Source organism: Rissa tridactyla, chromosome 8 (assembly GCF_028500815.1).
Source record: "Rissa tridactyla isolate bRisTri1 chromosome 8, bRisTri1.patW.cur.20221130, whole genome shotgun sequence".
Classification (NCBI taxonomy): Eukaryota; Metazoa; Chordata; class Aves; order Charadriiformes; family Laridae; genus Rissa; species Rissa tridactyla.
This window is the reverse complement of record NC_071473.1, coordinates 2034544-2057482: the sequence shown is the minus strand read 5'-3', so window position 1 is coordinate 2057482 and position 22939 is coordinate 2034544. Positions and strand designations below refer to the sequence as shown.

At 52.8% G+C, this 22939-nt stretch overlaps 1 protein-coding gene across 1 annotated transcript in view; it reads left to right on the top strand.

Annotated features, from left to right (window-relative positions):
- ADAP1 (ArfGAP with dual PH domains 1) overlaps positions 1 to 22939 on the top strand; it is a 62264-nt gene that overhangs the window by 33258 nt on the left and 6067 nt on the right. Inside the window, exons 5-6 of the mRNA XM_054213033.1 lie at positions 15552 to 15664; positions 17717 to 17863. Of these exons, the coding sequence (XP_054069008.1) occupies positions 15552 to 15664; positions 17717 to 17863 (260 nt within the window). The remainder of the gene's footprint in view (positions 1 to 15551; positions 15665 to 17716; positions 17864 to 22939) is intronic.

Below are 22939 nucleotides of genomic sequence, written 5' to 3'. Positions count from 1 at the left end.
AGGGAGCGTGGCAGGGAGGGATGCGGGAGAGCAGGCTATATGTGACATCCCCAAAAAGGATGCAAACCTCATCGCTGGTGGCATTTCAAGGGGGGTGTGTAAGAGCGTTTTTGCATTTCAAGGGAGCATAAGAGCATTATGCACAGATTGCATCCGGCGCTCTGGGAGCTGCACTGGAGGAGCTGCCCTGGTCAGGAGAGGCTGTGATCAAAGAGCATTTAGCAGAGAGCTGGGTGCAGGAGTGTCCGGGTGGAGACTGCAAACCCTGCGGTTCTCCCAGCCCAGTATCAAGGTTTCTGGAGGCTGGTGTGCCGTTGTCAGGAGGGGGTTAAATCACAAGCATCCCTCCAGCGAGCAACCTTGCCGGGCACAGAAACCTCCTTCTCCTGCTGCCGGGGCCACAGAGAGGGCTTCTGTTCTCGGGGCACTGACATCAGCCGCCGGCCGGGACATGAGTCACGCTGGGAGCCAGGCTCGGCGGGCGCTGGTCCCCGTCGCTGCCTCCCCGCACCCCGGGGCAGGCTCTGTGGCGGCCGCCGGGAGCTGCAGGACATCTCACCTACCCTGGGGACGGTGCTGCTGGCTTACGGGCTGCTCGTTGCGTCTCCCTCCGTGGGTCCGAGCCCCCCCGCCAGCACAGCCCCATGGCATGGCGTGGCACGCATGGGGGTGGCATTTGTAGCCCTGGGAGCAGGGCAGGGTGCGATGCCCCAGCGAGGGCTGGCATCTGCATCCACGCACCAGCGCTTGTGCTGTGGATTTTGGGTGAGAAAAGGAGCACTATGGGTTGGCGTTCTTCTTCTTCCCCCCAAATTTTTGTCTAACGGAGAGGATGAAAGGCTCTGGAAAACACTGAAATGGAAGAAGGAGGAAACCCTACAGAAAAACGTGTTCAGCTGGAGCAGACAGGACAGCATTTGCTGATGCTCAGGCTCCTTCTCGTGTCTTTCCAATATAATCCTGTGTTTAACGTTACACAGCTCCCTGTCAGGACTTGCTCCAAGAAGCCTTTCCCCATCCTCTTCTTGGAGGTGTGAGGGAAATGTAGTCATTGCTTTAAAACAAACGGCTCCTTCTTCCTCGGCGTGCCCGGCACCGCTCCCTGCACTCCGCGGGGGTGATGCTGTGCAGGTCCCCTCTCCTGCTCTCGGCAGCCTCGTCCGGAGCAGAGTGAAAACACACCACAGCCTGTCTCCAGGGTGAGTAAATATTGAGCCAAATTGCCTTGGAAGGAAAGGGATCCATTTGAAAAAATCCACTCGAGAAACCAGCAGCCGATGTAAACCCCAGCCGGACTAACACCATCCACTGCGGGATCAGCCGGGCGTCCAGGCAAGGTGGTGGAGAAAAGGAGTCCCCCTGGAGAGCCGCCCCCGCCTCAGCCCTCGCTCCGTCTTTCCACTTGCCGAAACAAATGATTTAAACCTCAGACGTGGACCTGACTGCAGTAAAGACAGGGCACATCGAAGAGCTGTTTAACAAACAAAACCAGGGAGGAGGACGCAAGGGGAGATCACAGTGTGTTTGTCTTACTATTGTTTTTTCTCCCAAGGGGCACAGGCCTGCGACAGGGACCTGCGCGTGGCCCCGTTCCCGTGCCGGGATGCGCTGACGTCCCAGCAGGGCAGGCATGGCATGGCCAGGAACTGGGGCAGCCCTGCAGTGCCCTCCAGCAGCCTTGGGAAGCGCTGATTCAGACCCCGTGCAGCCCCCAAAGAGTGACGACGCCTCCTCAGGCCCCGTTAAAACCAAAGGAAGACGCTGCGCCGTTTCCCAGCCTTGCTAAGGAGGCGCCGCACAATGTCACCACCAGAAGACAAAGGAAAAGGCTCCAAATGCAAAAGCTTTTCTTTTAGAGATAACTTTGGTGCATTTTTATTTTTTTTCTACCTGTGTGAGCCCTGGCGAGAGGCCAGCGACTGCTGTTGGGCTCTCCAGGAAATTCACGAACATTGCGGTGACAAAGTGATGGGGTGGTGATGGATCTGGCAGATAGCCGCGGTAGGAAGGAAAACATCTAGCAAAAAGATGTCTTCAGTTCCCCTAAAGCGGAAAAGCATTTAGGCAGCCAAAAATTGGGGGCGAGGACCTGTGGGTCCGAGCTGGAGGGTTGGTGGAGGAGGAAGCCGAGCAGTGCCGGGGAGGGGGTAGCAACACCGCGAGCTAAAGCTGGATGTTCACAGCCAGTTCAGGATCCAGCTGTAATTTTAACAGCTGGTTCTGTCAAGCTGCCTTCAGCCCAGCTCTGATCCAAGCTTCTATAATTAGCCGAAGAGCAGCAGCTCTCGTGCGAAAATTAAAGCAGCAGCGATGCTGGGCTCCGGGGCAGCCGGGCGGCGTGGGAGCGAGCCTGGCGGACGGGGGAAAGGGCTGGCCCCCAAGATTTTAAATAGCTGGGGGTTGGTCTTTTTTGTTTCCGCTTAAGCACTTTGTGCAAAATGTTTGGTTAGGTTTTTTTCCTCTCAAAAAAGCACACCTAGAGAAACGTTTCATTTTGCATCATCCTTCGCCAGAAATATTTACATTTGTCAACTCAAATCAGAAGAGTTTCATCTGTGGTCAGTTTGAGGTCAGCCGCGTTCGCTGAACTCGCGCAGTTTCTCACGGGCGAGGTGGTCTGAGCCCCTCCAGCCCCCGGGCTCCCTCGGCGGCTGACGGCGCTGCCTGTGCTTGGGGACGTGCTCAGGATGCTCCGGGTGCTCCCTGGAGATGCCCTGAGCTGTGGGTGCCCCTGGGGGGGTCAGGCCACCCGCTGAGTGTAGGCCGTAAGATCAATAAGTGCATGAAACACCTCAATTATAATTAGCACGAGTCGCTCCGCTCCTTGAGCTTTCCCTATTTGAGGTCAACCAACTTGAAATACTGTATTTTGATATTGCTCAGGCTGCCTGTTCCTGTAACCTTGGGGTTTTACAGTCAATAAATGGATCTGTGCTAATTGGAGAGAGCTAAGGAGAAGTATCAGGCTGGGTCTTCGTGGTTTTGATAACAAACATTTAGGGAAAGAATAGGGGAACCATCCCTTTCTATTTCTGACTGTTCATGAAAGTGGTTCTCGGTGTCCCGGATTTCCCGGTGTTTCTCGGTGTTTTTATACTGGGCACGTTTGTGTTCGCTGAGTGGTGACACAGGACCAAAGGGCTGGTGCATCTTTCCTCTGCTAATGAGAAGGCAGAGACTAGGAAGCAATACGATAACGAAGTACATGGAAAAGGCTGATTTCATGGCAACGCGTCCTAGCTTAATTAAATTTCTATTAAAGAAAGATCCATTTTACGTGTGAGACCTGCGCAGGGCCAGGCAGTTTCTGTCTCTCATCAGATAAAGAACATTTTTCCAGGGTGAGGTCATGTCTTTTTCTGGAGTTTGCCGAAGATGTAGTTGAGCCATAGACCAACCTCAACTAGGGTTTTGCCGGTGGGTCTTTCTTGACCAACAACAGCCCGTGCCCATCCGCATTTTCCCCCCGTAGTGAGTTCGCCCGAGTTTTCACCTTGAAATCTCCGACGCAGCAGAGAAGCCTGCAGCAGCGGCGTTGTCCTCACCTCTTGGATGCTTGCAGTGAAACCGGGCTGGGAGGTGCCTCCCCGGCTGGCGAAATGGGACTGGCTTCACAAATACGGCTGCAGTTGAGGCGCAGCCGCAGCGGGCGCCGCGCTGAGCCGGGTCCGTTTGCATCCGCAGGGCAGGCCCTGCAGGGAGCGGGTGCGTGGCACGTCAGGCACAAGCAGTATATCCCCAAAATACCAAAGAGACGCGGAGGCTGCTCAGCGGGGAGTGAATTGCAAACTTTCACGCATTGCAGGGGCTGGGAGAAGGCATTTCGGCGTAGCGAAGTCGATGGGGGTTTTGGTTGATGATTTATTGGGACGGAATTTAGCCTGGATTTATGCAATTCCAGGAGCTCCTACAGTGGGACCGCACTGCTCCAGGGGACGGGGGGGAGTGATGGTTTTAGAAAAACCAAGGTGTGCAAATGTCCTCGTGCAAGCGGGGGGTTGTGGCAGTGGCCGAATGCCCTCCCTCCATAGCACAGCTGCCCCAGCATCCTCTACCGGCTGATTGCTGGGACAGCTGTAAAACCAGCAGCCGGGAAAGGAACCAGTGAAGTCCTAAATTAAAAATTTCTCCTTTCCCTGCATCAGGCAATAGCTTTGACTGTAAATGTGTGGAACGCTCAATAACAGACGATCAGGAGCCGTTCGCACCGCAGCAGATGTGCTCGAAGCCATTTGGATTTCTCTTCAAAGCAAACAAAGAGGGATGTTATGTGCGTGCGAGAACGGGTTTCCGTGATTTATGGCTGTACGGCAACACTGCCTACGTGGGGGGAATGCTTTATTCCGGGATGCCCCAGAAAGAGGGTCCTAAACCTGTCTGAAGTCGGTGGTGAACTTCTCTGCTGACTCCTGTAAAGCTCCGTTGGGGGATTAAATTCATCTCATCCTTGCTTGGGTTGATCTCCGCGAGCAGCTGCCCGGGCTGAGGTTTTATTTATTGATGCAGGTAAGAAACCCGTCTGAAAGGATTCAGGGCTTGGAGGATATTTTAGCCTGATCCCATCACGGTGCTCTGAGGCTCTGCAGGGCGCCTGTGTGAAACCCAGACCTTCGGGTGGCCCCCGGTGCCTTGCGGTTGTTCTGACTGAAGCCCCAGCAGCCCGTAGGTTGGCGTAGCCCATCCGCGGTGCGTGTTGAGGGTGTAAAAGCTCCTCAGCCCCAAGTCTTTTGGGGTCTCACCTCTTCGCTGTCTGTATAAAAGTCGTTGCGGTGTCACGCGAGGCCGTAGGTGGGTTCTCCCTCTCCTGGCAGAGGTCAGGCAGGACCTATGGGCAGCGCTGGGCAGGGGGTGACGGCTGTGGGACGGTGACAGCGGCTCCTCCAGCTGCCGAGCCAGAAAGCTGCGGTTCATCTCCCCCCACAGCTTTTGTACGAGTAACTCGCAACAGCTACAGCGAGAACGTTTTGGGGTATTTTGCCCAAGGAGGATCCTGGTTTCTGGTTTGGGAGTGGTTTGGCTCGCAAAATTCAGCATCTGCAGCGTACTGCTGCATGGGTGTTATTGCGACTTAGTACTGCGTGCCTGTCCTCAGATGTTTTCTCGCCCAGCTTTCCAGCTAGATCAGGCTTCGAGTGCATTCAGCGCTGGTGAATGGGATGAGCATCGCACTGGGAACCTCTCAGCTTTCATCTGCCTTTTTGTAATAACGGGCTGGCTTCAAAAGATCAAAACCTGAAGGTTATTTACCTGTAACTGGATTTTTCCTCTGAGCAGCCAGCAGCTCCCAGGTGGGCGTATGGGGATGCCACTCCAAGAGGAAGCATTTGATTTCCAAGTAAAATTAGATTCCACATTCAATTCTCAGTAACGCAAGCGCAAGACTTCCAGTAAAGCCATTTTCTGTAGCAGAGGGTTTTAACGTCTCCCAGCAGATACAATCGAATTGCACCGCAGCAGCCAACTATTCTCTTATCTTTAATATGTAAACACTTGCTCAATAATTAAGTTGCCATGGAAGTTGTGCTGTATCAACGGTCAATTATAAGATAAACTGATAAAAGGCAGGATGTGGCTGTGTTCTCTACAGTGGACGCCAAACCTGATACGCCTGCAGCGGCCAGGTGAAGACTTGGCAATTGTATATTTTGGTGTTTTCTCATGATATTTGTTCCCACATAGCATTTTCCGTGGAGTGCTCACTGGGAGATCAAGAGCTTTTTCTCTGGCGAGTATCCTTTTGTGCCTCGTTTCCTTGGGGTCACTTGCCCAGGTTGTCACCTCCTGCTGCCTCGATTTCCCACCTCTCGTCCCTGCGCTCGCGGAGGCACCTCCTCTCCTGTCTCCTTTCTGCCGCTCTCCGTCGGCGCAAGGGGGCAACGCCATCCCACCCGAGATACCTTCTGGGGCATGAATGACTGTATCAATGTCTTTGTCACCTGAGAGCTACTCCGTAGGGAATCAAAACATGTGATTAAAGAAACCGGTTAAAAACAGCTTAGGGAGCTGGATTAGGTACGTGATCTCTTATTATGGCTCCTTTCAGCTGACAGCCCGGTGAAAGAAGGGGGGGTCTGGATTACATGGGGAAACATCAGACCTGACGGGAGTGTTTTCTGGCTGTTAGGTTTAGTGGTGTCATGTACGATTTTAATCAGATTTAAATAGTGGCAAACATCACAGGCTTAATGGATTTCAGCTTTATTATTGGGGGCTTTGCTTAGAAGCAATTTGGATTTTCAGCTGTGAGCCAGCAATGCAAGTGTGTTCACGATGACATTAAAAGGGACTGGAAACCCGGGGACTGAGCTTGCATTTAAATACCACATGCCTATGTATGGGGACAGACCTCGTCTTCTTTCCGTCAACATCAGGATCTCGATGTGTTCTTAAGCTCAGCCCCATGTTTTTTCCATAGAGACCGTGTATTTGGCTCCGTTTCACATATTGATCCCAGCAGCTGGGTAGCTGAACAAACGACTTTTTCCGTTTCAAAGGCTTTGTTGCTTAAGACGAAGCAAGATGACAACCTATTTTTGCAGTGATCTGGACAGTTTGTTTTCCATGTTTGGCTTTGACCTTGAAGTTGTCCTCTGTCCTCTGTTTTAGAGGGCATGGGTTGCTCTCCTTGACCTTTGTCTTGGCTGTGCCGGTTTGAGGCGATTTGTCTAGCTGAAAAATAGTCACTGAGGACAGTGACACCTGTATTTCTGCAGAGCCGTGGTTCTGCCTCCAAATCTGGTCCTTTGGGGCAGCTTTTTTACGTTGTGGGAGAAGATGCCTTGCAAGGCATCAATATTGAAGATGGTTTTGTAAAACACGTTTGACTTTGCTCGAGGATTGGTAATGGGAGACAACCCTGTACCTCCATCACTCGGGAATGGGCTGTCTAGAGCTGTCAGGGACAAAAGTTACTGCTTTGCGACAGTTGGTCATTGAGGTCTGTTCAACTGGCCGGGGGTCTCAGTCCTGCGTGAGCAGGAAGAGGAGGAAAAGGGGAACATCGACACTTTTCAAGTTCCCCTTAGGAGTAGCGTGTGGCATTGTTCCCTTCCTCAGTAAAGGGAAATGTCTGCGTTCCTACGCCTGTTTTCTGTGCCACCAAAAACCACCGACCTAAGGTTTCAGGTACTTCCAGCTCTGTGAGCTGAGCATTAACGATGATGCTTTCCCTCAGAAGGCCAAGGAGATGTCTGTAAGGTGTTATCTCAATCATCTACTAAATCCTGGCTTTCTGTCTGATGTAGCCATTCAAGCGCTAATTGCCTTTGATTAAGTCAATCATTTGCAGAGCGAGTGGGTTAATTGGGTATTGTGGAAGCAATCAATCTAATCAGCCGCTTGCATCCATAGCCGAGGTGCTACAATGCAGCAGGACAATAATTGTTTTATGAGCTCCTGGAAGGTGGCAGAGGCAGACTGGATGGCAACAGGAAACCCTTCTCTGCAAAATGGCCTTTAGGAAAGGTAATTTGCATGCTAAGTGCTCATTAAGAGAGGAGTGATTGATTAAGAGCTGGGAAATTCTCGCCTCTAAAAGGTGTGTGCATGAGGAAGTGGTTGTGTGGGTGTTGGTGTCGGTGTGGGGGCACATGGGAGGTCTTGGGCTCCTTTGGTGGCTGGGTGAGATGTGATGAGGATGCGTTGTCTCAGAGGGGGATAAAGAGTTGTCTTAAGGGGGGTGAAGGGAGATCAGCTGCGAGAGAGTGTGATGTGAGATGTGCTGGGCACCCATCCTTGCATGAGGTGCACCAAGAGCTTACCTCCCAGCTGCCCTTCTAGAGGCAAGAGACTGGTTTGCAGGGTCACTAAACGCCTTCTCGTTCGCTCCTTGCTGAGGCTTTCATTTCCAAAGCACTGACCTGTGCTTGAGCAGTAGCCGCTCTTGGTGGCTCCTCTCCTGGCCTGTGGAGGAGGACAGCTGGGGAAAGGACGCCCATCTCACCAGCAAGCCTCCGCGGTCCCCTCTGCCTCCCGCACGGGCGGGTGCCGACATCTCCAATACGCCCGTTTCTGCACTGCTGAACATGTAACCAGCAGGAAGGGTATTTATCCGGAGATGACTGCAGAATTATTTTCGGGGAAGTTATAAGCTCCTCAGCACAGCTGCAGGGAAAACAAAAGCAAGCTGCCGGTGCTGTGCGTGGAGCCGGGGAGCGGCTGCAAGCTCTAAGTTTGACCAACCTTGACACCGCTCGCAGGGCGACTACCTTATGTATGGGGAGGATGAGTTTGCCTGTGGACAAACAGCGGTGTTTTCACTCCACGAGAAAATTTTTATTATTTATTGGAATGCAAATGCTTAAAAAATGAAGTCATTGACATGTCTTGCTTTGGTGGTGGCCAAATGCTACAGGAAGAAATATTACAACTTACAGCAATCAAACCAAACAATTCACACTGACACAGCCAAACAGGAGGTGTACAGTTCTTTTTTTTCCAACACTAATCAAAGTCCAGTCCATAGGGAAACCTTAGAATAGGCCACCTTCTCCATCCAGCCCTCTGACTAGGGACGGCGTGGTTTATTTCAGAAGAAATACCCTTCAGACCCTTTGTTTGAAAAGGAGGTGGTGACATTGGTGTCAGTGGCGACGTGGGACATCAGGGATTCGCCACTCAGCTGCTCCAAGTAATTATGCAATTCCTTAACCTCGCAGAAAAAGCGGGCATGCCATCTCCAGTAAGTATCTCTCTACCGTTCTGGTTTAATTAACATCTTACAATGTTAATATAGCAGACTACTCGGCTTCTGACATATGGAGAAGTGGCGATATAAACCCTGCAATTTTAGCAGCACAGGGATGTAGTTGTATTTAAATCTTCTCCAAAGCGCTGAATCGGGGTCAAAGCACTTTGACAGCTTAGAGGAAAGAAAATCTGCTTCTGCAGGTGGAGGTGCCCTGCCCCAACGCTAGGAAAACGTGATTGCTCTTGGATTACACACAGAAGTAAATTTTTTTTCTCCTATTTTAGCCTCCCATGCTTGGTCTTGCAGCGATACAAAAGGGCAAGAAACAACACAGTGAGGCGTTTGGACTCGGGTACGGTACTGGCCCTGTTGCTATGCTCGATTTTGGGTATACTAACATGTTTCTCCTAAAAGCTTTGGGCCAGACCGGGTTTTAACACACCCCCTAGAAATGTCATGGAAACAAGCAGTTCTGATGCCTGTTTCCAGGTGAAATTGCAAAATAAAGCACCAAGGAAACTGAAGAGCAGAAATGGTTTAATTCCGAGTATATAATGCTTTGCTTAGGATAAAGGAAAGCAAAGTCCATGCACGTTTTATTTTTTTTCAAGCCAGTGGATCTTATTGTCCTCCTCGCAGGGATTTTTTCCTTCTCTGAGAACAAAGGCTGAAACCGAAAGAGTAGTTTCAGGTACTTCCTATAATCCACATTCTCAGAGACCAAAACCCCCATCATTAACTAAGCACCATAACGGCTTTCTGAGGTGGGGAACCAGCAATATCCCCCTGCTTTAGAAATGGGGAACTTGAACAAATTGCTGGCGGAAGTTGGATGGAAAGACGGTGTCTGTGTCAGATTGTCTCGATAGAAAATCCTCTCCCTTGCTTCCTCTGCGACCTCTCTGACAGTGACAAAGCTGGGCTAGACCAGAGCGCCCAATGGGTCCTGCCGGTTTGAGATGCCTGGCTTGGAGGAGCTCCAGCCACCGGCTCAACGGAGCTGACACAAGGCCACGCAATGTCTTCTTTTCAGTCAACCACCATGATAACCTGGTTTTCTTTGCCCTGCAGAGTTTTAGCTGTGGTGATGAAGTGAGCATGGAAGTGACAGTTCCTCATTTTACCTTGGGAACTACGTAACGGGCCAAAAATACCCACTCCGGCTGTGTGATTTCAGGTTATACTATGTGCTGTTCGTTGGCTAACTTTGTCACAACTGCTTGGTGGTTTTTTTTGCAAGTGTCGCAGGTTTGTGCCAGAACTGTCTAGAAAAGGAAGCGACTGGTTTTTCTTCTTGGCAGGCGGATGAAGTGATGCAGAAAACTTGACGACCAAACGGCAACGGTGTTAGCAATGCGAGAGTGATATTTCTAAAGGGTTGCCTGTAGGTGCTCTCCAGCAGGTGGTCCTCTCTGCAGTCACGGTTGGGTGCTAGTCATCAAGGGGGGTGACGACAGGCGTCCGCATCCCTCGTTCTGCGCCTTGGGAGAGGGAGCAGACGTGTTGGCGGCACGACGCTGCGTGGTCCAATGCCAACAATCAGCAAGTGTTGTAGGGCTAGCGGTCATCTTGCTTCCATGTAAGCAGAACGGCCCTCGTGAAGGTCTGAATTGGGCCAGATATCGCTAAATACGGAGCTGTTGCTGAGGTAGGGCAGCCCACAGAGATGAGGAAGAGATGTTTTAGTTCTGCGACTCCGATGCCCTCTGGTATGAGATCTGTTTCCCTGTTCAGCCTCCTGCAGTTCTGTTTCCCAACACCTTCTCCAGCTGTTTGCACAATCCTTTAGATCAGGGCAGGTCTTGGTGACGTTCTGTTTGCCTGGGGAACCTGGGCGAGTTCATGTTGGGTGCAAATCCAGTTGGTGGTGGTTTGCACTCATGGGTGTTGACGGGGGAACAGGCGGCAGGTTTGGGCAGACGAGCCGCTCCTGAGGACGCAGCCCTGCAGGAAGGAAGGAAGAAAAGAAGCAAACAAAGGATTTATGAAAATCCGTACCAAAGTACGGTGAAATTAGCTGCTGGCTTTGTCAGAGCAGCCAGGCGCTCTTGTGCAGAGGCGATTGGTCTGGGAAGAACCGGCATGTGAACTATGGAAAGGGATAACACTTAGTGTTGGGTTGGGTTTTTTTAATTCCCCCTTGGAGTGGGATTTGGATACTGTGTTTTGCCACAAAAGGTTGGAAGGAGATGAAAATGATGAAATGTCCCTATGTAAGAGGGCAGGGAAAGCTGGGTTTCCAGCCCGACTTTGACACTGGCTCACAGTCTCGTCCTGGGCAGCTCACCAAACCTCTCTGGGCTTCCCTCTCTTCATATATAATCGCTGCAGTGCCCATCTGCCAGGGGTAAGTCCTAGGTGGACTTTGCAGATTTTCAATTGGTTTAGATCCTCTTTGGGGAAGTGCAGAGTAATTTTTAAGCGTTAAAAAGAAAAAACCAAAAAAGACACAAAAAATGTGTTGTGGAGGGGAACAAGTTTAATACGGAATGCCTGCAGCATCCTTCGCCATTCAGATGATCGCAATGAAACCCCCGAGATGAACGAATGGATGAGACCCACAGCCGAGGCTCGGGGAGCTGAGCTGCTCCCAGCTGGAGCTGCCAAGAGCCGAGCTCTGCGTGCCCAGCGCTCTGCTGAGCCGGCAAACCCCGGGTGGGGATTTCTGAAGGAAAAGATCATCTTCCCCTCTGCATCACCCCATGTTTGCATTTGGAGACGTCCCTGTCCTCCACGCGCTCTCTCTCCTCTCTCTCATCCAACGCCGATGTCCTTTCCTCCAAACCCAGCTCCGTCCAGCCCCTACGAGATGTTAGTGTTCCCCAAACGCCAGGCACGGAGAGGCGGCGGAGAGGCTCTGGAACCGTCTCTACCATTGAGTGGAGTGAATAGAAATGGCTTTTCAAGTACTGCGTTGCTCCAACTGGCTTGGCGTTAAAAATCAGCGCCCTTCAAGAACAGAAACGGCCTGTCCCTGGTTTCTAAAGCGCACACTTCCAGAGCAAGCTGCTCAGTGTTGGGCTATTCAAGAGAGCAGTCGGCAAACGCCAGCCCTCAGAGCCCCGGCAGCATCTCTCTGCCTCCCGTTAAGCAAATCTTGCATTTTATAAACGTATCAGCCGAGCATCACCTCCTGCCTGCCTGTCTCCTGTCAGGGAGACATTATTCCTGTTCAGCTCCGGCGTGTACAGCCCGCTGTAGGTTTTGTAGCATTTTTGCTGATCCGAGCCTGGCAGGTAGCGGCATCTGACTCAGTCAGCGCTTCGGTTCCCCGGCAATTAATTCCTACCACGGCAGCGACACGAGTGCACCAGCCCGGGCCTTTCCCGCGCTGTTGTCGGATGCGGCGGCCCTTGGCTGGGTGTCGGTAGCTTTCTTGGCTGCTTCCCTTTCCTCAGACTTCGGATAATCCTGCTCCCTCAGGGTTCTTCTCTTTCTGAGAAGTGCCCTCCAACGGGTTAGCCACGTCTTTTCATTAGAAAAAGCACGCAGCAAGCCCACAGCTCGAGCTGGACTAGGATCGAATTGATGGACTTATATTTTTTATATATATATATATTAAAAATACATATATATAATATATTATATAAAAATACATATATAATATATAATTTATATATATAAAAATATATATAAAAATAAATACATATATTATATAATACATACATATATATATATATAGAGTACAATTTAATTGATGGACCTTAGAGCCCCTTCCAGTCCCTGAAGAGGGCCTACAGGAAAGCTCGGGGGGGCTGTTTGCAAGGGCTTGTAGGGATAGGAGGAGGGGCAATGGTTTAAACTAGAGCGGGGCAGGTTTAGATGAGACATTAGGAAGAAGCTCTCTACACTGAGGGTGGTGAGACACTGGCCCAGGTTGCCCAGAGAGATGGTGGAGGCCCCATCCCTGGAGACATTCAAGGCCAGGCTGGATGAGGCTCTGAGCGACCTGATCTAGTTGAAGATGTCCCTGCTGACTGCAGGGGGTTGGACTAGGTGGCCTTTAGAGGTCCCTTCCAACCCAACACATTCTGTGATTCTATGACTGAATGAGCCAGTTCTGCCTGTGGCGTTGGGGGAGTCTCTTCCAAGATGGATGGACGGGTAGGTGGACTCGGTGTGGTGCTGGGTCTGCCCGGACATGGGGAGTGGGGGTTCGAGAGAGGGGGTCCCCACAGGCTCCGAAATGAAAACACCCTGCTGGTTCCTGGGTGGCAGCGCAGGCAGGGGACGGGGTGAGGCTCCATTTCTTAAAATCAAACCCTGTTGCAAGATTGAATAGATCGGACCGATGGGCCAATGCTAATGGAATGTGCTTCAACAAGGCCAAGTGCGGGGTCCTGCACTTGGGCCACACCAACCCCCTGCAGCGCTACAGCCTTGGGGCAGTGTGGCTGGAGAGCTGCCTGGCAGAAAAGGACCTGGGGGTTCTAATTGACAAGCGGCTGAACGTGAGCCAGCAGCGTGCCCAGGTGGCCAAGAGGGCCAATGGCATCCTGGCTTGTATTAGACATAGTGTGACCAGCAGAAGGAGGGAGGTGATTGTCCCCCTGTACTCAGCACTGGTGAGGCCACACCTGGAGTATTGTGTCCAGTTCTGGGCACCTCAATACGAGAGAGATATCGAGGTGCTGGAGCGAGTGCGGAGGAGGGCAACGAAGCTGGTGAAGGGCCTGGAGAATAAATCTGATGAGGAGCGATTGAAGGAGCTGGGACTGTTTAGTTTGAGGAAGAGGAGGCTGAGGGGAGACCTCATCACTCTCTACAACTACTTGAAGGGACATTGTAGAGAGGTTGGTGCTGGTCTCTTCTCACAGGTCATTAGTGATAGAACAAGAGGGAATGGGTTCAAGCTGCAGCAGGGTAGGTTTAGGCTGGACATCAGGAAAAAATTCTTCCCAGAAAGGGTGGTCAGACACTGGAACAGGCTGCCCAGGGAGGTGGTGGAGTCACCATCCCTGAATGTGTTTAAGAGTCGTTTAGATGTGGGGTTGGGGGATGTGGTGTAGGGGAGAACTTTGTAGAGTGGGGTTGATGGTTGGACTCGATGATCCCAAGGGTCCTTTCCAACTTGAATGATTCTATGATTCGATGTGTCCCCTATAGAAAAAAAGAAACAAAGGAAAGGCTGCCGACAGCTTTAAATATTTCCACCTTTTCCACCCGCACCGAGTCACCAGCCCGTCCGCAGCCCCGCGTGCCAGCGTCGGGCGGGTTTGTGGCGCTCCCTGCGGGCAGGGTCAGCGTTAGCCGAATGTGCTCATCTATGGCAGACGTCGAGGGCTTTGCCTGGCCTTCAGTAAAGCACTCTTGGAGGATCTGGAGAAAGTATTTGACTGAGTTTTGTAAGTCCAGACAGATGAAACTGGTATTTTGACTATCGACAAAGGTATCTGTAGCTAAATACGCACTTTCCCTTCGGTTAGCGTCTTTAGCCGTTACCAACATCACTCTTTTCTTCCTGTCCTTTCTGGTCATTAAATGCGTCTGTGTGCATTTCTCGTTTCTTCCTTTAGGTTTTTATGGCATGGAAACACTTTATATCGCTTGTACCCATAGAGTCAGTGTTGAGGAGCCGGGTGAGGGATTTTTCTGCATCTTTTCCTCTGTGGTTTAGATCAACCCTGATTCAGGATGGACAGGTGAAAAGCGGGTTGAATGAGGAATTTCTGCCCACCGCTGGTTCGTAGCAGACAGGGGAAGGAGAGGCTGCCCGCTGATTCCAGAGCCTCTTTGCATGTTAAAAAAAGTTTAGTTACTTAGCTGAAAGTTGTTATAAAACATGTAATTTTTAACTTTAAAATCCTAGCTCTTCAGAGCCAATAACAAAAATCTAACAAGTGTGAAACTGAGAGAGAGAGGGAACACTGCTTCAGTGGGACGTTTGCATAATTATATCTTAAATAAATGGAAGGTGACCATCAAACTGCTCCGTTAATATTCACGAGACTTAGATTGGACGGTTCTTGGGGCTTCTTTGTTTCGAAGCATTTAAAATAAGGGCGTCAATTAAACTCGTGGGAGAAGTTGGGCGTTGTGGCTGCTGCCGGCTGCGGGAGCTGCTGGCCGCGATCAGCTGGGATTGCGGTACTGATCTGAGGAGATAAGATTTTTAGATTCTTTTTTCTCACTTTCTGGCTCTTTTGAGTTTTAAACAAAGTGTGTGTCTTTCGAATAGCGTTCTTCCCGAGCAGCAAACCCTCCCCCGGGGCTGATCCAGGGAGAGAAGAGGCGTGCACGGCCGGCCGGGCTGCCTGGGGGCTGGGGGACCCGCTCCCAGGGGGGACAATGCCGAGGTTGGCTCGGTGGCTTTCTGAACCAAAGCGCCCTGAAGTCAGTGGGAAGAACTGCCGGCTTTTTTCCCCTTTTTCCGTATGAAAAATGTATTTGTGGCTTGCTGTGATACAGCCGCCCACCCTGAGCCGCTTTCCCCGCATGCACACACCCCATTTGTAATTTTTTAGCAGCATCACCACGGGAGAACAGACCTCGCCCGCCTTTCCCTTGCTCCCAAAGTGCTGCTTCCATGAGCGAGTTGAGCAGCATCCCTGGCGCCGGGAGCTGTGGCAGGGACACAGCCCTGCTCCTCGAGTCTGTGCCTGCACCGCGGTGTGGGATGCGGGGTGGAAATGCCCCTGTGCCTCCACGTCGCCGTCTCAGAGCTCAAATTGCTGGAAAAGAGCAAGAATGGAGTAGGAAGGGCAAATCTGAAGGAGAAGGCCTGTTTTGTTCATGTCATGAGCAATCCAGCTCATTCGGTCTGCTTGATTTTGAAGTCAAAACTCTTCTCCTTTTCCTTACCCTAACTGTTTTTAAATACAGCGTTTTATCCCTGGTTCTCAGCAATTGCTCTCTGCTGCAGGGTACCGAGAAGGATTTCTGTGGAAGAGAGGACGCGACAACGGGCAATTCTTAAGCCGAAAATTCGTGCTATCGGAGAGGGAAGGTGCCCTGAAGTACTTCAACAAAAATGACGTGAGTACCTGGGGTCGCTCTATGCAGACGGGGGATCGCAACTGTAGGAGCATCTTTGAACAAGTAATTCCTCGGCCACCATCTTATTTATATGGTTTTCACAAGCACGGGGTCCCCAGTCACTCCAGGACAAGGGCACCAGGTACGGCTCACTGCTCTCTTTAGTAGGGTTTGCTCTCGGTCCACCACCACCACAGCCGTGGTGGAACACCTTAACTGGCAGGCTTAAAGACAATAAGGGTTTTCTTAAACCACCAATGAAGGGGTTTTTCTCAGCTCTGTCTCTGCATCATCCAGCTGTTGTGGGCTTCCTATTTACGGCTAGCGTGTGATAAAGGTATCGCCACCTTGCCGTGGTCACTGGGGTCTGAAACCTCCTTTGCGTGGCATGGAAAGCGATCCAGAGGAAAAGCTCCCTGGATTTCTGTTCCAGCGTCAAGCAGGGTGGAAGCATTTGTCTCTTTCCCCAGAGCACATTTCATTTATTGTAAGTGAGAAATGGAGCTATTACCATGAAAATTGCATTTGTGATGAACGGATAGACACTCTACTATTCTGCACCGTGGAATGGAGGAAGCCAAGGCGTTTTCTCTGCCCTTTGAGTCTCCCCTGACCATCGCAGCTGAGAGCAGCCCAGACGAGCCGCCAGCCAGTTTTCTCAAGTAATTGATGCAATCGTGGTGTCATGATGAGCCACACCGTGCAGAGAAGGGGAACAGCCGTCCACACTTCTCCACACTCGGCGGCCGGCATCGATAGCACCGTCTTCTCCTTCAGCTTGGTGTGGTATGGTGCAATTGCATCTCGTGGACAGGAGAGAGCCAGTCGTTACCGAGGGAGAAGTGAAAGTCCCAGCAGCCCCCATTCAGGCGCTATTGACTGCTCTGGTAGCTAAAGCTGCTTTGCTTTGTTGTTGACCATAGCCATGGTGGGAACGGCGCTGTCTAGACGCATCCTCTTTGCTGGGATTTCCCCACCGTGGTCACCCGTGACAGCTGTGTGTCCACGGCAAGTCCCCAAGTTCCCAAAGCGGCACTAGTATCTCCACCAGCTCAGGGACTTCCACGTGGTGCTGGGGACCACGGCACCACCACACGACCTTCTGCTGGCCCTGCCTGTGCCCAAAAACTGCTCTTGCCAAGAGCCTAATCTTTATTTTTTGTGATGTTTTATTCACGCTTGCTAGTTCTCTTCTCAGTGCAGTCCTGAAAGGGCGGTAAGCTTCGAGAGATGCTTTGTAGGAAGACAAACCATGCTATTAATTAGGTGACCTGCCACAGAGGGTGCAGGTGGGATGGGTGCCTGGGAGGGCCTGATCCAGGCTGAGCGTTGGGCTAACCCACCCAAGAGGTGGGCTGCAAGGTGTGTATTTTTTCCTCTGACAATAAAGCTCCCGGTTTGGAGGGCAGGGGGAGGAGCAGAGTCAGAAGCCAATGGCTCATGTGAGAGGATGGGACTGGTGGGACGTGGGCATGGTGTCTCCTGCAATGGTCTCAAGTTGACAAGGTGGATGATCCTCCATCTTCTTGGGCAAGGATGAGCTGGCTGTGGGTGCTTGAGACGCAGAAAGCATCCTGGTCTGTTAGTAGCCTGCGTACTATTTTTTTTTCATCTGGCTGAATAGTTTTCTTTCTTCTTTCATAGTGCTCATCCTGGTGTGAATGCTGGTGAGTTATCATTAGGTGAAGAGGTTGGAGGAGATCTAGGGGTCAGGAGACAGTTGAACAGAGGCTGAGACGGGAGGCATGGTGAAGATGCACAACATCTTCTCGTGAGGCCTGGCCCGTCCATCTTGCTTCTGGGCTGAAACCTTTCTCCTCTTGAACTCTGCTGAATCTGGCAGGACAGACCATTCTCCCAGGCTGGCAGAAAACACTTACTGATGCCCAGGCAAAGCCTCCTCTGATATCTCATCACCAGGCAGTTTTGTGGGCTGGGAGTCAGTGTTTTCAGCTAATGGCCTCAATCAGGAGTTTTTTTCTGACCGAGTGAACCGCTTTCCGGTTTGAAAGCCAGTTCTCAGGTGTTTGCTCACTCAGCTGTGTTTTCCAGGCAAAAGAACCCAAAGCAATTATGAAGATCGAACACCTAAATGCGACTTTCCAGCCTGCAAAAATCGGGAACCCACACGGACTGCAGATCACTTACTTGAAGGACAATAGCACAAGGAACATCTTTGTCTATCACGAAGATGGCAAGGTGAGAGCGCGGAGGTAACAAGGGTTGTGGTCGTGGGGGCTGGTGCCGCCCAGAGCCGGCCCGTGGCAACCAGGCTCCAACCGCGCTGGGAATTGCCGGGGGGGTGAGGAGGGGATGGGGGTACAGGATGCACAACCAGCTTTCAGCGTGTTTGTCACGTCCTCCCAAGCACCAAGGCTGCAAACCCCGTGTCTGCTAAATAACGAGATGCAAAGGGAAGGAGTTGCTGTTCCTCTGCTTGCAACTGGACATAGGGGCAGAGGGGTTTTTTAAGGCAGGCTCCTCGGCGCCCGGAGAAGGAGATGGGGGTGAGTGGAGCAATGAAAGGTGAGGGGAGTCGAGCGAAGGAGTCGCAAAAGGGGGGCGAGCTGCATTGGAGGAGAACTGGGGAACTGGTTGTTTCTCTGCCTGCCTTGTGCTTTATGAGATGCAAATCTGCATGTTTGGACGGAGATAAATCCCCGTGGATGCCCTGGTGCCTCTGAAGGGAGGTGTGAAGAAGAGGGCTGGTGGGTTTGGGGTGGTCGTTTGCAGGAGGACAGCAGGACGGGGAGGCCAGGGCAGTGAGGGGATCCCAGCCCTCCTGGAGGGTCCCAGCCTGGGGGGCCACCGTGAAGAACAGCGATAGTCCCTGCGCTGCCCGTGGGTCTTGGCTCCACAGCCTGGTGGCCACACAGAGAGCAGACCGGGGCGAGTTCACAGCGAATGCCATCTCACAGCCTGATTTTCATCTCTTTCTTCAGTGTGGTTCCTGTGTAGTGCAGGCGCTCCTGGCAGGAGGCAATTAGTGTGTCGGGTTGGTTTAATTAGTGGCATCGCCTGGTTTTGTACATGCCCAGAAATGAGCATGTAATAGGCATGCACACACGTGCATCTGCCTGTATAATAGACACATGCACAATAGGTGAACGTGCGCCTGTGTCAGTGCTGCTGTATATAGATATATAAAGGAACTCTCTCTCTCTCTCTCCCCTCTATGTATACGTTTGTCTATAAAAAGAAAACACTTAGAACTAGGCAGGTCTCTCTGCTCCACAGGCAGCGGCACAGCGTGGTGGTGCCTGTGTGCCTTTTGCCTGCTGCCCACACGGGCGTCATTCCCGGCCGCGTGGCTCCAGCCCGGCCTCTCTCAGCCCCAGCCCTGGGGTCTGGCTCCCTGCGCGTGCGGGTCCCGGGGAGCGGCTCTGGCGCCAGGCATCCTCCCCTCCGTCCGCTCTGCCCGGTGGGATGTGCAGGTCCTGTGGTGCGTAATGGGCGCTGCTGGTCACCAGGTGAGGTTTTAGCACAGGGACGTGTCGCTGGGTTGCTCTCGGGTACCTCTCTGGCCACAACCGAAGCTGAAATAAGGAAGAAGCTCTTTCCTGCGAAAGCTGCATCCCACTGTCGTGCCCATGCCTGTGGTTTGCTGGGCTTCGGTGGTCCACTTAGCCCAGCTGGGAGGAACAGAGTCAGGCTTTTACTATTAGTTGTTTCTTTGGGGTTTAAGATGCTGAGCTTTCTGCTGGGGGCTCGCGGCGGGAGCATCCTCGCAGGTCTCATGTGGTTGCCCCTGCCTTTGTGTTGGTGGCTTGGCAGGACGCGCTCGGATGCCAGACGATAATGCCCAGGTTCAATTTCTTTTGACTTCCCTGAAATCGGTCTGCCCCTTCGGCTGAGCGAGGGCTGCAATAAGATGACACCCCCTGGAGTGGGCTCCCACCGTTTGGGACCCCGGGACCCACCGGCGGTCTCCCGCTGCCTTTCACTCCCTCCCGTACTCCCCCGCAGCCCCAGGGTGTCCCTGCTACCCCAGAGGTGCTGCCTCTCCCCGATCCGAGGTGCTCCAGCCGGATTTAGGCTCCTGCCTCGTATTTCTGGGGTTTGATCCCTCCCCACCTAATCCTCTCCCCAGCTCTGGCTGAGCTCCCACCAGGGCAGGATTCGGGGTGTTTTTCCCACTGAGGAGCTCGCAGTAATCCAGAGCATCGCACGCTGCTCTCCACTTGGCTCTTCTGCTGCGGTACCCCAGAAGAAAGCGCACCCATCTCTCAGGCGGGATAGTCCCACATGTGCTGATGCAACCCCTAAAGCAGCTGGGAGAGCCCTGCCGCCCCGGTGGCATTTGCTGGAGTAAGGCACCCAAAGGGACAGCAGATGGACAGATGGAGCGGGTCACTGCGCTGCTGCCCCAGCGCGTCACGGGGTGGGACAGCATCACGCGACTTGGCCGGCGATGTTCCTGCGTGACCCCAGCCTGGTGGCTTCATCAGCTCCTCGGCGTGTCCCGATAGCGAGCGAGAGGCCCGGCACCCTGCTCAAAATGGGCTTGTCGGGGTGCTTTCGTGGTGCGGGTGTCTGACAACAGCAGGCACCTGGAGGGGCTGGGCAAGACGGTGTTGGGCTGCGACCCTTTTAAAGGACGTTCTTGCGGTCCCGTGTCAGCGCTTACCCGCCCCCAGCCGACAGACCCGTGGGGGCAGAAGCTGCGGCACCGGCTGGAGCTGGAGACCGTCCCCTGCCCGGGGCGGCCGCTCCGTGGGACCGTCCCGTCTCCCGCGGGCACCTCAGCGGCTGCTCCGGCCGGGGCTGTCCCTCCGGCGGGCACGGCGCTGGAGCCCGGCAGCCTTCGCCCGTCCCCGCTGCGGGAGGTGGGAAAGCTGCGGAAGGGGATTCCCCCCCTCCCCTCCCCGGCCCTGAGCTCCCGTGGCCGGGGCTGAGGCTCCCTCTGCAGGACCCCGCGGCCGCCAGCGCCCTCCGCCTGCGGGAGGGGGGGCGGCGCCTTGGGTGGTGGGCTCCGCTCCTGGGAGAGCGGCGGTGAAACGTTTGTTAACGTAAAACAGTGACTTAACAAAGTTAGCAGTGAGTGCGACAGTGTTTTACCAGATTCCATGCCAGGGTACGCTCGATTATTTGCTGCATCGAGGTGGGGTTCGGAGAAGCTCTCGGGGAGACCCTCCCGTTGAGTCCCGAGGCTCAGAAAGGACCCCCTGGCTTTCTAAACTCCTTCTCAGAGAAGAGCCGGGGTGCGGCTGGATCCAATCCTAGTCCCAGACTTGGTCAACGGTTTGTGTCTAAAGGATTATATACGTGCAATCAATCCTTTATATCCCTTAGCTAAGATTTCCAAGTTTAGCATGCTGTTAGTCGCTGACCGAGAATCTGTTGCGGCAAGGAATCTCTCAGCCTCGAGGAGAAGAACCTTAAGCGAGCGTCCCCACTCAAGGGGAGAGCCTGTCGCGCAGCCGCTGCCGTGCAGGAGAGCTCAAAGGGCTCTTGGGCTGTCCACTGTTTATGGAGTAAGAGAATTGACCTACAGTCATATTCTCATGGGAACAAGATACCCAGGTTCCCACTACAGACAGGGTTTTGGTTATGTTGCCAGCCATCTCCCACAGTTCAAGTGCAACTCATCACAACTCCTGCTGGTGGCCATGGCCAGGGGGGAAAAGGGGAGAGCACACCGCCACACGGCCGTTCAGTACTTGAAGAAAGACGGGGACAATTTTTTAGCAGGGCTTGTGGTGATAGGACAAGGGGTAATGGCTTGAAATTAAAAGAGGGAAGATTTAGACTATGTATAAGGAAGAAATTCTTTACTGTGAAGGGTGGTGAGACCCCGGCCCAGGTCACCCAGAGAGGTGGGAGATGCCCCATCCCTGGAAACGTTCCAGGCAAGGCTGGACGGGGCTCTGAGCAACCTGATCTGGTTGAAGATGTCCCTGCCCATGGCAGGGGGTTGGACTAGATGGGCTTTAAAGGTCCCTTCCCGCCCAAACCGTTCTATGGTTCTGTGCTCAGAGGTGAGCCGAGCCTCCAGGAAAGGCCAAGATCTTTGGATCTTCTCTGGACAAAATGCTCTTCCCCAGTGCTCCTCCTTTCCTGAGCCACACCGGGAGCTTTCAGACGGGAAGAGGGAGCATGAGGGATTGATCAGCAGCAGCGGAGCGGCTCGTTGCTTGGGCTGCAGGGATCGGTGAGCAGGAGTTACGGGGAGAAGAAATTGCGTTTTTATCTGGGGTTGTCAGTCTGAGAGTGCCGCGGCAACGTGGGTGGCTCCGGTCCAGGACGGAGACTGGAGGGCCACCAAGGTGGCACGCGGAGGGGGAGGCTGCGGTGGCACTGCGAGCAGGCCAGGAGGAAGCTGGGAGCCTGGAAAAGCCATTTGCAAAGGTGCAGGCAGTAGTTCATTTTCTGCGCGTGCGCAGGTACAGGTTTGTATAAAGAAAGGTGGTGGTGCCCCTTCCTCCAGCGATGGACGATCAATACTCGACTGCTGGAAGTCAGGGAGGGTTTCAACCTCTGCCTTTCTGTGGGGTAAAACCCTGTCTCACATCACGATCAAAGAGGACACCCATAGATATAGATATAGATATATGTATATAGCGCCATCAAGTTGGTGACAACGCAATATCAGCATTTGAACCCCACAGCTCGTGGTTCATTATCCAGCCAGGTTTGGTCATCGTTAACTTCAGGAGCCCATTTCTCTCGCTGATCCTCTTCGTGCTGCTCTCTGGGGTCTGCTTAGCTGCGTAGGGTAGGAAAGCGAGCGAGCAGGAAGTAAAACCTCTGACAAGGTCAGAGTTTTCCAAAACACTGTTTCTGTATGTCCTCTGGGATTTTTTCCCCTTCGACTTGAAGGAGATTAACAAACCAGAGCATTTGAACCGTCAGAGGGTGGCTGTTTGCCACATTAGACCATTTTTGAGACACCCTCAATTCAGCTCCTTAAAACTGAGTTCTCCAAAATTATACTTAAGAGCCCTTTTTTCCCCTCCCAATAATTTTTAAAGCATAAAAAAGTTTAAACGTTACTGAAGGCCGACTTCTACTTTGATGCCGTATTTCCTAGGCTCCAGCAGCCTCGCCTGAAAGGGCCGAGGGTGTTTATTTTAGGATCAATTCTGGCTCATTGAACCTGCCCCGATGTGTGAAGCTTCACTGGTGCTGCTGGCAGCCGGGTGGCTCAGCATCCGTCTGGCCGCAGCTCCGCGTCCCGGCGCCGGCAGCTCTCACTCCTCCCGTCCAACCTGCCCTTCCTTTGCCTTTAGACCACGGGGCAGTTTTCCGAGAGCTCCCCGTGCGCGGCACTTAAAA